We start from the raw sequence: 14,072 nt of genomic DNA on the forward strand, positions 1-14,072 counted from the left end.
TCGATTTTTAGTACCTAAAGCTACAGTGAGTGAGGAGGCAGAGTCTGGGCCAAGCAAAAAAAGAAGGAAGTATGACCACGATTATTTAAAGTTTGGATTTTCATGGACTGGATCTGAAGATGCTCCACTGCCACAGTGTGTTGTCTGACAAGAGGTGCTAGCTAACGATGCTATGAGATGTTTAAAATGTGTAAAACAAGATGTTTTTTTTAAAAAAAGCACAGATGTTTAAAATGTGTAAAAAAAGATGTTTTTAAAAAGCACAGATGTTTAAAATGTTTAAAAAACATAGGTTTTGAAAAAGCACAGATGTTTAAAATGTGTAAAAAAAAGAGGTTTTAAAAAGCACAGATGTTTAAAATGTGTAAAAAGATGTTTTAAAAAAGCTCATATGTTTAAAATGTGTAAAAGAAAAAAATAAAAATGTGTACAACAACCATTTTTTTAAATACGAATGGAACATTAAGTATAGCAACAACAAAAATTGTAAGGGGGGGGGCGCTGTTGTTTATTTGCTCTCTGAGGGGGGGCTGACTCTCCCACACTTTGAAAACCCCTGATATAATACATTATAGTGTGATTTATTTTCCATTAGCTGGTAATATTGGTTATTCCCTATTGGCTTTTTTAGGGAGGAAGAGTTGTTTACAGAGGCAACAACTAACCTCCATGAATGGAAGTTTGTAGTGTTCGAGTCATGTCTGGCTGCCCTGTTCGTCACCTGCACTGTATGTTTTGTCCCTTGTCGGATCATCTTGAAGAAGGCAGTGGTTGTCCTCCACCAGGTCTGCACCAAGGGTCACCTGCGCACATGGACAAGCCAGCCAAGCCATGGAACCCTGCCACTTGGCAATCTCTCCCTTGCAGCAGGGATTCTTTTCAGTGGGGTTAGCCCACTAAAAGCCATCAGACTGCTGAGACATGCCAACCTGAAAACCATCTCGTACAGGACATACAATATGATCCAGCGGCTGTACCTGAATCCTGCAACAAAGCAGGTGTATACCCGGCAGCAGGAGGAGAGATTGCAAAAGTTGGCAGGAAACCCAATCCCTGTTGGTGGTGATGGCAGGTGTTGCAGTCCTGGGCACACTGCCAAGTATGGGAGTTACACAATCATGGATTTGTCCTGTGCCAAGATCTTGGACATGTGGCTAATCCAGGCAAGTTCTGAAAATTTATTTATCAGCTAATTTCTCTGATTAAGAAAACTTTACCAAGTTGTAAAGTTATGTCCTGATTCCCATTTTCTGTGGAAGTATTATCTCATGTCATTTTGGAGGTATGGGGGCTCAAGTGTAAATTTCAGAGTACTTGGATTTTTTTCTTCTTCTTCTTGGCATATTATCACAGACCAAGAAATTGTAAGCAATGCAGCTAGCAATTAGATAAAATATATTTGAATGGCCTTTCAGAGTAGTGAAGTCAAGAACTCCTATGCCATGGAATTGGAGGGCCTAATGCAGAGCCTGGAATTCTTGGAAGACCGTGGAGTCATCACCAGCAGCATCACCACAGACTGGCACTCTTCAGTGAAGAAATACCTGCATCAAACCAGACCTCATATGGTACACTGGTTTGACGTATGGCATGTTGCAAAAGGTGAGCTTTTTCTAAGTCATATAATGGAGTTTAAAAGTATCCATAAAAATATACCACAACAACATTGTGTCACCAGCTTGATGACTAAAATTCGACATGAATATATTTTTATACTTTTCAGCTGTTTCGAGACAGTTGGTTACTGCCTCAACCAGGAAGGACTGCAGTGTGCTTGCCAGCTGGGCCCAGTCCATCAGTAACCATCTGTACTAGTGTGCTGCAAGCAGTGGTGGTGATGGACAGCTAGTGTGGGACAAGTGGTGTTCCGTAGTCAACCACACTGTGAACATCCACACAGGACATGGTCCATCATACCCTGCCTGCACACATGAAGAACTAGTGCCTCGTCAATGGTTGGAGAAAGGTAACTTTTATGCAAAATCTTTCACTCAGAATAAGGATCATTTTACCTCAACATTCAAACTATGGTGTCCTACTTTCACTCAGTACAGTCACATGGGAACCTGTGAATCATATACTGGATTAGGGAAGTGCAATAACATTCTCCAGGTTATCGAGTCTCAGACTTGGAACATGTTCTCATCAGGCAAAAATTAACATTCAGAGTAATTCAGACCGATTTCTGTATCTTAGCTCCAGAACTCCCATTTTGGAGATCTCTTCTTTAACAGAATGGTTCAGATAGTAATAGAAAGAATTCATTCCAGGGGGTAGAGCTCACAAAGTGTTGAAGCAGATAGTCACAGCCAAAAACCTGCAGAAGGACATACCAAAGCTGTCACCAGAGGAGCAAACCTCCAGTTTGGAAGCTTTCGCACCAAAAGCTGTCCACTATCACTACTCTGGAATGAAAGCAAGGTATGAATAGAAAAAATCATTATAATGTTGACAAAAAATGTTTATCTGTGACATTGATGTGAATAAACATAGCGAATATCAATGTAGGCTTTGACGTGAATGAACGTCGTTAATGTGAATGTAGGCTATGTGACAAGATTCATATGTAAGAATGGAACATCTCATCTCATTATCTCTAGCCGCTTTATCCTTCTACAGGGTCACAGGCAAGCTGGAGCCTATCCCAGCTGACTATGGGCGAAAGGCGGGGTACACCCTGGACAAGTCGCCAGGTCATCACAGGGCTGACACATAGACACAGACAACCATTCACACTCACATTCACACCTACGGTCAATTTAGAGTCACCAGTTAACCTAACCTGCATGTCTTTGGACTGTGGGGGAAACCGGAGCACCCGGAGGAAACCCACACGGACACGGGAAGAACATGCAAACTCCACACAGAAAGGCCCTCGCCGGCCCCGGGGCTCGAACCCAGGACTTTCTTGCTATGAGGCGACAGCGCTAACCACTACACCACCGTGCCGAAGAATGGAACAGAGAGGAATAAAATAGTATTCTGATGGAAGAGAATATACAATAGACACTAGCTGTTTTGTTTTACTTATCCCTATTGAAACCATATTTTTTTCTTCTCATATTTTAGATTGCAGCTAGCAGTGTTGCACTTCAATGAGAATTCCAATCATGAACAGAGGAGAAAGCATGATGGAAGTAGACAGTTTGCCATCTCATGCGCCAAGTCAAGGAATGGTGATGCTGTTCCAAAGGAGGTCAAGGTTCCAATGACATTTGGTAGGTTTCAGTTCCATTGTTAGTGAAAGTTCATAGTCTGGATTGCAAGTAATGTGCATTTTGTAAATAATGTGGATTCCTCAGTAGAATTTCATTTCTTCTAGGAGGAGAATGACAAATCTGTGTAAACCATGACCATCAGATTGATGGGGGGGTCCTGAAAGTGGCTCCTCTGTGAAAGGGCCACTTTAAACTTTATAGAAAGTACTATAATTAGCTCTTGTGAAATATAAATGTTTTGTTTCACAGCATTATTTAAAATGGCTACTTTCCTGGTTCAGACCCTTCAGACTACCATTTGAATTTTTGATGAGGTTTGGTTGAGCAGCAGCTGTGACTGGATTGTTAGTGTAAACAACATACAGTTAGCCATATGTGAGGTATTCCTTGAAAACATCTAAGATGAAGAACGCCACAGCAACGTTAACTGCAACTAGTGAGTTTTGTACAGAATACAAGTGTTTACCTCTTTCACAGACTATGTGCGGATACTGTTGGATGAAGTTATGCAACTGAGGCAGCTATATCCTAGCTACAGATGAGCCAAGGAACTGGTTGATCAGCCACCTGCGCCAGTTTGTGACCAGTACGAGCGGAAGGACAAAACCACAACTGTTCTCCACCATCAAAACCGATTTAACAAGAACTGAATTATTTTCACTGACTGGTGTTCTATATTCAAATCTTCATGTTTTACAATAACAGTTCTCCAACATGGGGCGGCATGGTGATGTAGTGGTTAGCGCTGTCACCTCACAGCAAGAAGGTCCTGGGTTCGAGCCCTGTGGCCGGCGAGGGCCTTTCTGTGTGGAGTTTGCATGTTTTCCCCGTGTCTGCGTGGGTTTCCTCCAGGTGCTCCGGTTTCCCCCACAGTCCAAAGACATGCAGGTTAGTCTTATTGGTGACTCTAAATTGACCGTAGGTGTGAATGTGAGTGTGAATGGTTGTCTGTGTCTATGTGTCAGCCCTGTGATGACTTGTCCAGGGTGTACCCCACCTTTTGCCCGTAGTCAGCTGGGATAGGCTCCAGCTTGCCTGCGACCCTGTAGAACAGGATAAAGCGGCTAGAGATAATGAGATGAGATGAGTTCTCCAACATCAGCGCATGTTCAACAAGTGAAATTTATTCAGTAGAACAATGCACAATAATATCAAACCTTCATGTTTAAAACCTTCATGTTTTACCTTAACCTAACTGGAGATTTTTCACTAACACAATGACTCTGATCTACCTCTGCTAAATGTTCATAACTTCATAAGGTATTTCACTTCAGTTGAGCCCCAACACAAACTTGTTATAAGTCGGGGTATTTGAATCCAGTGTACTTGGCACTTTGGAACCTCTCTTTTATTGCCGTGACAGCACAGGCTGGTAGTGGTCGTCGAACCTTCTTGCCCAGGATTCTCCATTGTACGAGTCTCCAGTATGCCAGATACCAATACACTCTGAAATTGGAGAGTGAAAAGTTTTTGTAAACAATATCAAATATATGAGTTATTATGGGTGCAGTTTAGATTCAGTTCTTACCATAAATCCCAAGCTTCTGCCAAACCCATGTAAATAGTTTTTGTGATAAGCCTATTGTAACAGTGGGTGGCCAATTGTGCCTTATTCAATGTGGGCTTGAAATGTTTGAACGACTTAGTATTTCCTGAGGTGAATTAGTACCAGCTGTCGACAGGTACTTGTCAAAACAGGCTTACCCTTTTATAGTATCTGCTAGTGTCATGTGAAATTGATGGATAACATATTGCTAGGCCACCTATAGTTTATACTGTCAATAGGGGTTGCCAAATGATGTTTTTTGCATGGCATAAAAAGGGCACAAAAACATTATTGGGTAAGTTTGTTTTCACTCATGATAGAGTAGAATAGACCCTTTCTAGTGACTGATGGCATTCATGCAACAACAAAAAAGGGACTGTAATAAAATCTTATGAATCGAAATAAATCTCGTGGGTTTTTTTAAATATCGTTGAAATGTACCTGAATGTTTTGAAAATAGAACCAAGTGACACAGATTCTATCACTTAATGACTTAAAATATACCTCATCTGCAACAACCCATTGATTGCAATACTCACTCATGTCTTGGCTCATTGTCATCAACTGGACCTTCATCCTTCTTGTACTCCAGGAAGGTCACCTCCAAAACATCAATATCCAAGCAGTTTGATTGGAATCCTTGGGCCTCCACCACGCACTTATGACCCTCAGGGATTCTAACTTCAACTGCTGGATAAAAAATGACAACATCTGCACTCTGCTGCAGTAGGCATCAGCCTGCAATTTCCACAGCTACACCTGTGATCAGGAAACCTTTTGAAACATTCCACGTATATATGGAAGAGAATTTCCTTCCGACAAGTGTCATGAACAATGAAAACTCATCCCTCAATGGCATAAAAGAGACTGCATATTCACACTAAAAAATACCTCCTAAGCACAAATCCCTAGAACAGGAAATTGCAGCAATAATAGAAAAGTATATACATTTCCAACCCTGTTTGGCAGGTTTCATACAAACTGCAACCACAAATTATTGGCTATATGCTAGACCAAAAACATATGAACGCAGGATGTTCACTTTGACTTCACTTCGTCCCTTGTTGAAACTGAAAAATGAACCTCATTTACATGTAGTTTTTGATTGCAGAGTTTTTCAGTAGTGGGTACAGTACTGAAAAACAGTACTGTACAGTACCTCGATATTAAGACCACCATTGGGACCAGGTTGAAGTGGTCTTAATATTGAGGTGGTCTTATTGAGTTGGCAAGATATACTGACAGTTGCTGAGCTGTTGCATAGCAACGTGCATGCATGATGTTCTTAATACTGTTGTATTACATGTAATAAATTTATGAACTAGTTTATTGTATTTCATTGATAAATGATTAAATCAACAAGCTAAATTTAAACAAAAGTATAGCATGTGTGTGGTTTGTGTGTCTAGCAAGTACAAATGTACATATACGGTAAATGCTGTTTGTCACATTTCATGGTGACACCTAAAGGCCAATTTATGCTGACAACCCAGTCCTCGCAGATGGCTTCGCAGATGACGTCTGCGAAGCCCCCCCACCTTCGCAGACGCTCTGCACGCACCTCCCAAAAATTGTGACCACCACAGACAGCCTCGCAGACAGCGTCGCAGACAAGAGGGCTCTGATTGGTCCACTCTACCCGCTGTACATGCACTTCCGCTTCGGTTTGTTTTGTTTTCACGACCGCCATTTTTAAAAACACGAGCGAAGATGGAGCAGCACAAAGAGCGGTTGATCGAGGAAGTACGTACATCTATACGACTCCAGTTCTAGTCATTATAAGGACAGCGCATACTCCAATAATTCGTGGAGGGAGATATCGCAGAATCTGGGCATGGATTCGATCGAGTGTGCGAGGAGGTGGAAGAACCTGTGCGACAAGTTTGTTCGGCAGCGAAAGGCAATGATGGCCAAAAAGAGCGGGGATCCGGGTGGCAGACAGGATCTGTGTTTACATTTTTTTCACCATTTTTACACCATGCCACTTTATTTTCATCTATTTACATGTTCAGAATTTATTTGCATTTTCAACATTGTCATTTGCCTTTTTAAACCTTAGTTATACATTGTTATATTTTGTTGTTACTGTTCTATTTGCCTTTTTACCCCTTGCCACTTTATTTCTATTTTCATCTATTTACATGTTCAGAATTTATTTGCATTTGTAATATTGTTATTTCCCCTTTTACACCTAAGTTATATATTATAGTTTGTTATAGTTTGTTATATTTTGTTGTTACTGTTCTATTTGCCTTTTTACACCTTGCCACTTTATTTCTATTTTCCTTTTTTTATCTATTTACATGTTCAGAATTTCTATTTGCATTTTGTATTTTCACACCTTGTCATTGTTGTACATTGTTATATTTTGTTATTGTTATATTTGCCTTTTTACTCCTAGTCATTGCTCTTTGGAAAATAAAAACAAATCTTTTTGGAAAAGGTGTCTTTATTATTCTGAAATACAAATTTGTGAAAGTCAACCCACGGAAATGTTATCACATTTGAACATCAGAACAGTCTTTTCTGTAACATCATACAAAGAATATTAAAGTTGAGGTCATTTATGAGGGCCATCACTCCTCATTCAAATGGCGTACAGCCCACCTTCTACGGCGCTTCCTTCGCCTCTCTGCCAGCTCCTGCACCAGGAGTGTTTCGATTTCTAGATCCTTCAGCTGCATCTCGATCAAAGTGTGGACTCGTCCAGCCGCCATTGTTGTTGGTGTTGAATGACCTGTTGGAGGAAACACTCCACTAACCACACCCACCAGCTACTCCTAGCGATTTCGCGACTTCGCGCCCCCTTGCGTTGTGGCGGTGAATAACATCGCACATGCCTATTACTCCCCGCGCAACAATAAATTACAACTGTCTGCGAAAAGCTATCTGCGAAAGCCTTGTCGCAGGAGCATGCAGAGGCCCTAAGCCTGAATGTACCCCAAACATGTGTGTGCTTTCTTTCAAAACTTCTAATATTTCGTAAGCTTTTGTGGTTAACTTGGTTCTGATCATTAGTTGTTGCCATGGGTCGCATTGAGTCTTTTTTCTGCATGTGATTTTAACCAGACAATTAAAAAGGAAAGACAAGCAAACAAGGGTGTTTCATGTCATAAACAAAGTTTTGTTTAATCAATGTTTCTGGAATAACATGGATAGCAGTTTTATAACATAAAAACATGCTCAAGCACAAAACAGAACAAAAATGACCTAGCATAAAAACAGTTAACTTTACAGATGTTTACTCATATGGTCATATGGAACACTACTTTTACTTGCTAAAACAACTTGCAGGTAACAATAGTTTAGCCACACAATTGAGCTATAGTAGGCACATTCACATTTCACTTAAAAAACCTGTCCAAAGTGGACTGCCTGGCATTTCCCATTATTTTCACCGACTGTTTTTCCACATTTTCTTGAATTTTGTTTAAATCCTCTGTGATATTACACATGCCCTTGCTCATATAAAACACCTTCAGCTGAGACAACATTTTCACTGCTTCCTGATGTGACTTTACTGTCTGTGGGTCATTTTCTTCAACATCATCTTCATCATCACTACCAGCAATATTGTCCACACTACTAGTACTACTGCTGGTGTCTCTTACAAGTGTCTTTTCCCAGTCTTCCTGAAGTTCTTCTCTCACAGGGATGCCACAATCCACAGTCGCATACTCCTCAGCACTCATTGCATTCTCAAATCTGATTTTACTGGCTGCAACTCTAATAAGTTCCACAAGCTCTGCAAGGGGCACATTGTCATCATCGTCTTCCTCTTCACTGTCATGTGTTGTATGTAAACTTCACTCCAGCCTTTCCAAAGCACTTTATCACAGTTTCCGGCTTAATTTCTTTCACCGCTGAGGCCACCCACTGAATAGCATCAAGCACAGACACACTTTTTGACACTGTATTGGCACTCATTTTTTCTTCTGAGTCTATTTTGACAACAACTGACCGTATGAGACGTTTCCTGTACAACTGTTTCATGTTTTGAATTATTCCTTGATCCAAGGGCTGTAGTTCAGATGTTGTGTTTGCAGGGAGGAACACCAGTTTTACAGTTGTCAGCACAATGTCTTGTGGGTGTGATGGTGCGTTGTCTAACAGTAGCACAACATTTCATTTTGCATTTCTCATTTTTTGTCAAATGCCCGTACCCAGTCACAAAAGAGAGAAGTGTTCATCCATGCTTTAGAATTGTATGTCCATTTCACTGGAAGATTGGCCTGATCAACATGTTTGAAGCATCTAGGTTTTGCACTTTTATCAGTCACCAAGGGGCGTTCAAACTCTCCTATCGCATTTACACATAGCACTACAGTAAGTCTGTCTTTGGATTTTCCCCCCCTTTACGCTGTTCCCCACAGATGGATAATGTTTTATCTGGCAAAGCTTTGAAGAAGAGTCCTGTTTCATCCATGTTGAACACATCTTTCGGATCATACCCATGCAGGATGTCAGGTAATCTGTCTTTCCAGTCATTAACAGTCTCTTGACAAACACTACCACTTTCCCCACAAACACTAGCAAAGTTGATGTTGTGTCTTTTTCTAAAGCAGTTAAGCCAACCATTGGAAGCCTTGAACTCTTCTTGACTGATGCCTAGCTCAGAAGCATACTGAAAGGCTTTTTCTTGCAGCATGGGTCCTGAGATGGGAATACTGTACAGGGATCTGGCACGCTGGAACCATTCCCACATCAGTGTGTTCAACTCATCAACAGGGGATTTCTTACACAGACACTTTCTGTCATTGCCACAGTTGCCCTCATACCCTTCAATAAGCTCAGCCTTCCTTTTCAAAATGGAGTGTACCTGAAATCATAATAAAAAAAACAATATAACTTTAAGTTTTCGTTTAAACTTTTAATAAACTTGTAATAGAATTAATCATAATTAAAACCATACCATTTTTAAATGTAAACCATACAGCAAACTTACACAAGTCATTGAAATAAGAAATTGAAATCTCGTTCTGAATACTCTTTCATAATTATGGCACTTTTAACAACTTGAACTTTTTCTATTTAAATCAATCTACTAAAGCTCACTTCACACCTCGTTGCATAGATTACCTGCGTTTTGCCAATTTCAAACTTATCTGCTAGCTGACGCTGACTTTTACCCACAATTGCGTTAATCAGATCAATTTTTTCTTTCAAAGACATTATGTTTTCTACTCATTGTCGTACAAGTCGATCTTAATTTTGCGGCATGACATAAACCAGATGTCATGAAAGCTCTTGTGCCCCGTGTTTTGACACGACTGGGGGCGCCCGTATTTTCGAGGTTTAATTACATTGATTTTCGACGGGTGGGACTGAAATTAATGGTCGTAATACGCAATATTGAGGCGGTCGTATTATTGAAGGCCGTGACCAATGAAATATATAAGCAAGCAATCGGGACCGTGAAAAACTGTTCGTAATTTTGAGGTGGTCGTAATTTTGAAGTGGTCGTAACATGAGGTTTCACTGTATTTGTTTTCCACTTTTCATTTAAATGCTCAGTAGTTGAAAAAAATAATTGATAGACAAGATGAAATGTCAAGCCCGATATATTGACACCGGGAAATGCCGCAGATGGCAGGCTAATATGGCCTACTGGTGCACTGTCAAGTAATCGTTACCTATATCCACTAGGGAGGGCGGTTTAATTGTTTTTCAAAAGGGCTCTTATTTAGTATTACAACGAAAGTAATAATTTATCATAATTACCAGGATAAATCATTTGGGCACGAATCTTGAGGTCCAGTGTCACCATGATCAGAGTCAGCTGAGTCGCCGTCCGATTCCAAGGCTGCATGGTCAAACCAGTGAGCCACATTCACCGATTGCTTCACAACGGCCATAGGTTCATACATATATGGTTTCACCTCTCGATATTCAATTTGGAGACTTACTGCTTCAAAATCACTATCGCTTTCAGACATTTTACACAGCCTCTCACAACCAAAATCTGTACACGTGTGCTTGGTTTGCAAGTAAACACATTACTTTTTTTTTTTTTTTTGATAGGACAGTGTAGAGAGACAGGAAATGAGCGGGAGAGAGAGAGACAGGGAGGGATCGGAATCGAACCCGGATTTATGGTATGGTGCCTTAGCTATCTGAGCCACGACACCCCAGTAAACACATTACTGCTCCTGGTCTGTCTGGCTTGAATGACGTCACGACGACGGTCCCCTGGTGGTCAAAGTGCGCATAAGTGAGACGTAAACAAACCTTCGGAAATTGGGCAAAACAGTATATTTTAAGCGTTTTATTTCATTTTAGGGTGCAAATTAGACACCAGGAAGATTTAATTCGCTTTTTGGGTCGTTCTTCTAGACAAAGTTAATATTCTACGTTTCACCTCCGCCCGTTGCCTATGACCTTTAAATACGAGGTGGCTGTGGTAGATGATTGTGGCAGATTTCCCCTCCTGCTGGGGGTGGAAGTCGGCTTCAGGCCAGACAGCTCCCTGTCCTGAAACAAGCGGTGGGGGTATGTGGAGTGTTAGACAGAGTGACTGTTGATATAAAAATTCTACACCCCCCTGTTATAGATGGAGGTTTTTATGATGTAAAATATTATCATCATAATGACATCTATCGACTTTGTTAATAAAAAAAATAAACCCACATCACAATCCACAATAAAGCCATATCGACTTGGTTAATAAATAAAAAATAAACCTTCACAAAGTGTCGGCTTCTGTTTCTGCAGCTCTTCACCCTGCAGTTTAGCAGAACTAATTGAATACAGATGTGTATGGTCTCAAAGTCCTGCCTCCACCCCCTGCTCTGATTGGCTAAAATTGAGGTGTGGAAAACATTAGTAAATAAACACCCTTTTCCTGCATATGAAATGGCATATAGTACTTTTAATTACATTTGTTTGAATTGTGAGTCCCTTTCAGTCTACTCACTAATACAATGGCATCAGAACATGATAGGGCAGTTCTTTGGACAATCTTCAATCCTACAAGCCCTTTTGAAGACATTCCTGGTTTAAACCAAGAGGAAGAGCTTGCAGATGATGGTATGTCCAGGGTTTAATATTAAATTAAATGTTCCATGTCATTTGTTTCAATTTACAACGTAGTACACAATTTTAGCAAATTTAACATCTTAGTAATCTTATGCATACAACTTACAAACTAACATTCTGTATTTAGATGTATGGATTCAAAGAATTCAATATTTACTGTGAGCACTTCATGAATCACTCAGTTTACTTGTATATATCACTGATTTTCTATCTCCAGACTCTTCCTTTGACCCTAATCTGCTAAAGCAGGTGAAGAATCTGGAGCTCCAGGGAGTGTCTGCTGCTGAGTCTGGGGATTTGAAGACGGCCCTGAATCATTTTAATCAGGCCATCCACCTACTTCCCATGAGAGCTTCAGCCTACAATAACCGTGCTCAGGCCAAACGTCTACAGGGAGATACTGACAGTAGGCTGCTTGTTTTTAGCCGAATAGCCTTTCAAACCTTATTTCTTACTCATTGACTTATTGAACAGACTTTATTATTTTCCCAAAAATACTTAAAACTATTAGCACTTGCCAGTAGTCTTTTTTTATGGAACTCAAATAATTATGAATAGCGAGACATATGAACAACAGCAAATACTGTATTTGTAATACATAATATATTATTTGAAGGGTACTACTGCTGTCATGAGATATTTATAATGTTTAAATGTTTATAATATTTATAACTTTCTCATAAATCCTATTTGTCAAAAAAAAATCACAAACATAATATTGACTCGTTGTCTGAATTACCTTCAAGTATAATCACAGGGTAGAAGAATTCATAATGCCTATCAATGACCTCACAATAGGTATGAACTACGATTGCCTTATGAACTGCTTAATCACACCTTCTGTTTGCTACTTATCAATGGATATTCTATTGACCAAAGCATTTCATTTTATAGTGATACAACTGTAAATAGGAAATAATAATAATAATAATAATAATAATAATAAAGTATGCAATATTCATTTCAGTTATGAGCAATATAAACACTGTTTATGAAATGGATACACACAGTCCCTTTACATGCTTGCATATCCTCCAGCAAACATTATGAAAGCAAATAAGAGTGAGAGGTAATGAGGCAGAGTAAAATTTCCCTTTTATGTAATATTGACATACTGGAAACACATTTTATATCTAGACTCTGGTCAGAAATATCTGAACAGAACATAAAGCCTAAATAAAACTAATAAATAACTCAATATTGAATGGGTACATTTCTCTATGTATATATAATAAAATATAATTTTTATATATAATTCTGCCTTGAATTGTACTAATCTAAGTGTAAGTTGTATTTGTATAACCTTTATACATTTGTATACCTTTTTAAGGTGCAATTGAGGACTTGGAACAGGCCATTTTACTGAGCAAAGGCACAGGCCGCACAGCCTGCCAGGCTCTTGTTCAGCGTGGCCTTTTGCTCAGATTGGCACACCGGGATGACGATGCCAGGTCTGACTTTGAGCGGGCAGCGGCCTTGGGTAGCAAGTTTGCTAGACAGCAGGCTGTAATTCTGAATCCTTATGCAGCTCTATGCAACCGTATGCTTTCTGAAGTCATCAGCAACCTATGCAACCCAAAGGTGCCAGAGATACAGTAGAGATGAAGTGATAGACATAGCAAAGGGCACATTATATACATGATGAATGTTGTCAGCAAATCTGGATTTAAATGTGTGCATACCTTTTTTTTGCAAGAGATTTAATAAAGATAATTTTGTTTATCTGGACATTGTATGTGTTTGTTTATAGGCTTTTATTTGTAATATATAAATTGCATTACTTGACATTAGCCACTAGAGGTCTCTAAACATTGCAATCTGTGCTGGGTTTTACACACACCTACACAGAGATCATGGTTCCAGTCAAAGCTGTAGAAGCATTTCACAGATTTCAGGCACTTGTGTTTGTGGTTAACTGACAGAAACGGCTTTTTTTTTTTTTTTTTTGCAAACCTTCCAAATAATCTGTTGGTATGGAGGTGGCATCTGATGGTGGTTTTGGAGACTTGGTAACCCCAAGATTTTACTTTTTCTTGAAATTCACCAACAGTTATCCTTGGGGATTTGCCTCTCTTACCATCCTCCTCACTGTACTTGGGGCAAAATAATTGAATTATCTTCCAGGCATGTTTGTCACAGTTCCAGTTGGTGTCCACTTTTTTTATTATTGCCCTAACAGTAAAAATGGGCATTTTTCAGGCAAATAGCTATTTTTTATAATCATTCCCTGACTTCTGAAGGTCAATACATTTCTCCCTCATTTGGTTTGAGCG

At 39.7% G+C, this 14,072-nt stretch overlaps 1 protein-coding gene across 1 annotated transcript; it reads left to right on the forward strand.

Moving 5' to 3' along the window:
* Positions 1–11,628: 11,628 nt before the first annotated feature.
* On the forward strand, positions 11,629–13,527 carry ttc36 (tetratricopeptide repeat domain 36). Its single transcript, XM_060922876.1, has 3 exons — positions 11,629–11,790; positions 12,017–12,205; positions 13,130–13,527. Exons 1-3 carry the CDS (start codon positions 11,685–11,687, stop codon positions 13,396–13,398), a joined length of 564 nt encoding a protein of 187 aa, XP_060778859.1. The 5' UTR covers positions 11,629–11,684; the 3' UTR covers positions 13,399–13,527.
* The last annotated feature ends 545 nt before the right edge of the window (positions 13,528–14,072 follow it).

Source organism: Neoarius graeffei, chromosome 6, assembly GCF_027579695.1.
Source record: "Neoarius graeffei isolate fNeoGra1 chromosome 6, fNeoGra1.pri, whole genome shotgun sequence".
Lineage (NCBI taxonomy): Eukaryota > Metazoa > Chordata > Actinopteri > Siluriformes > Ariidae > Neoarius > Neoarius graeffei.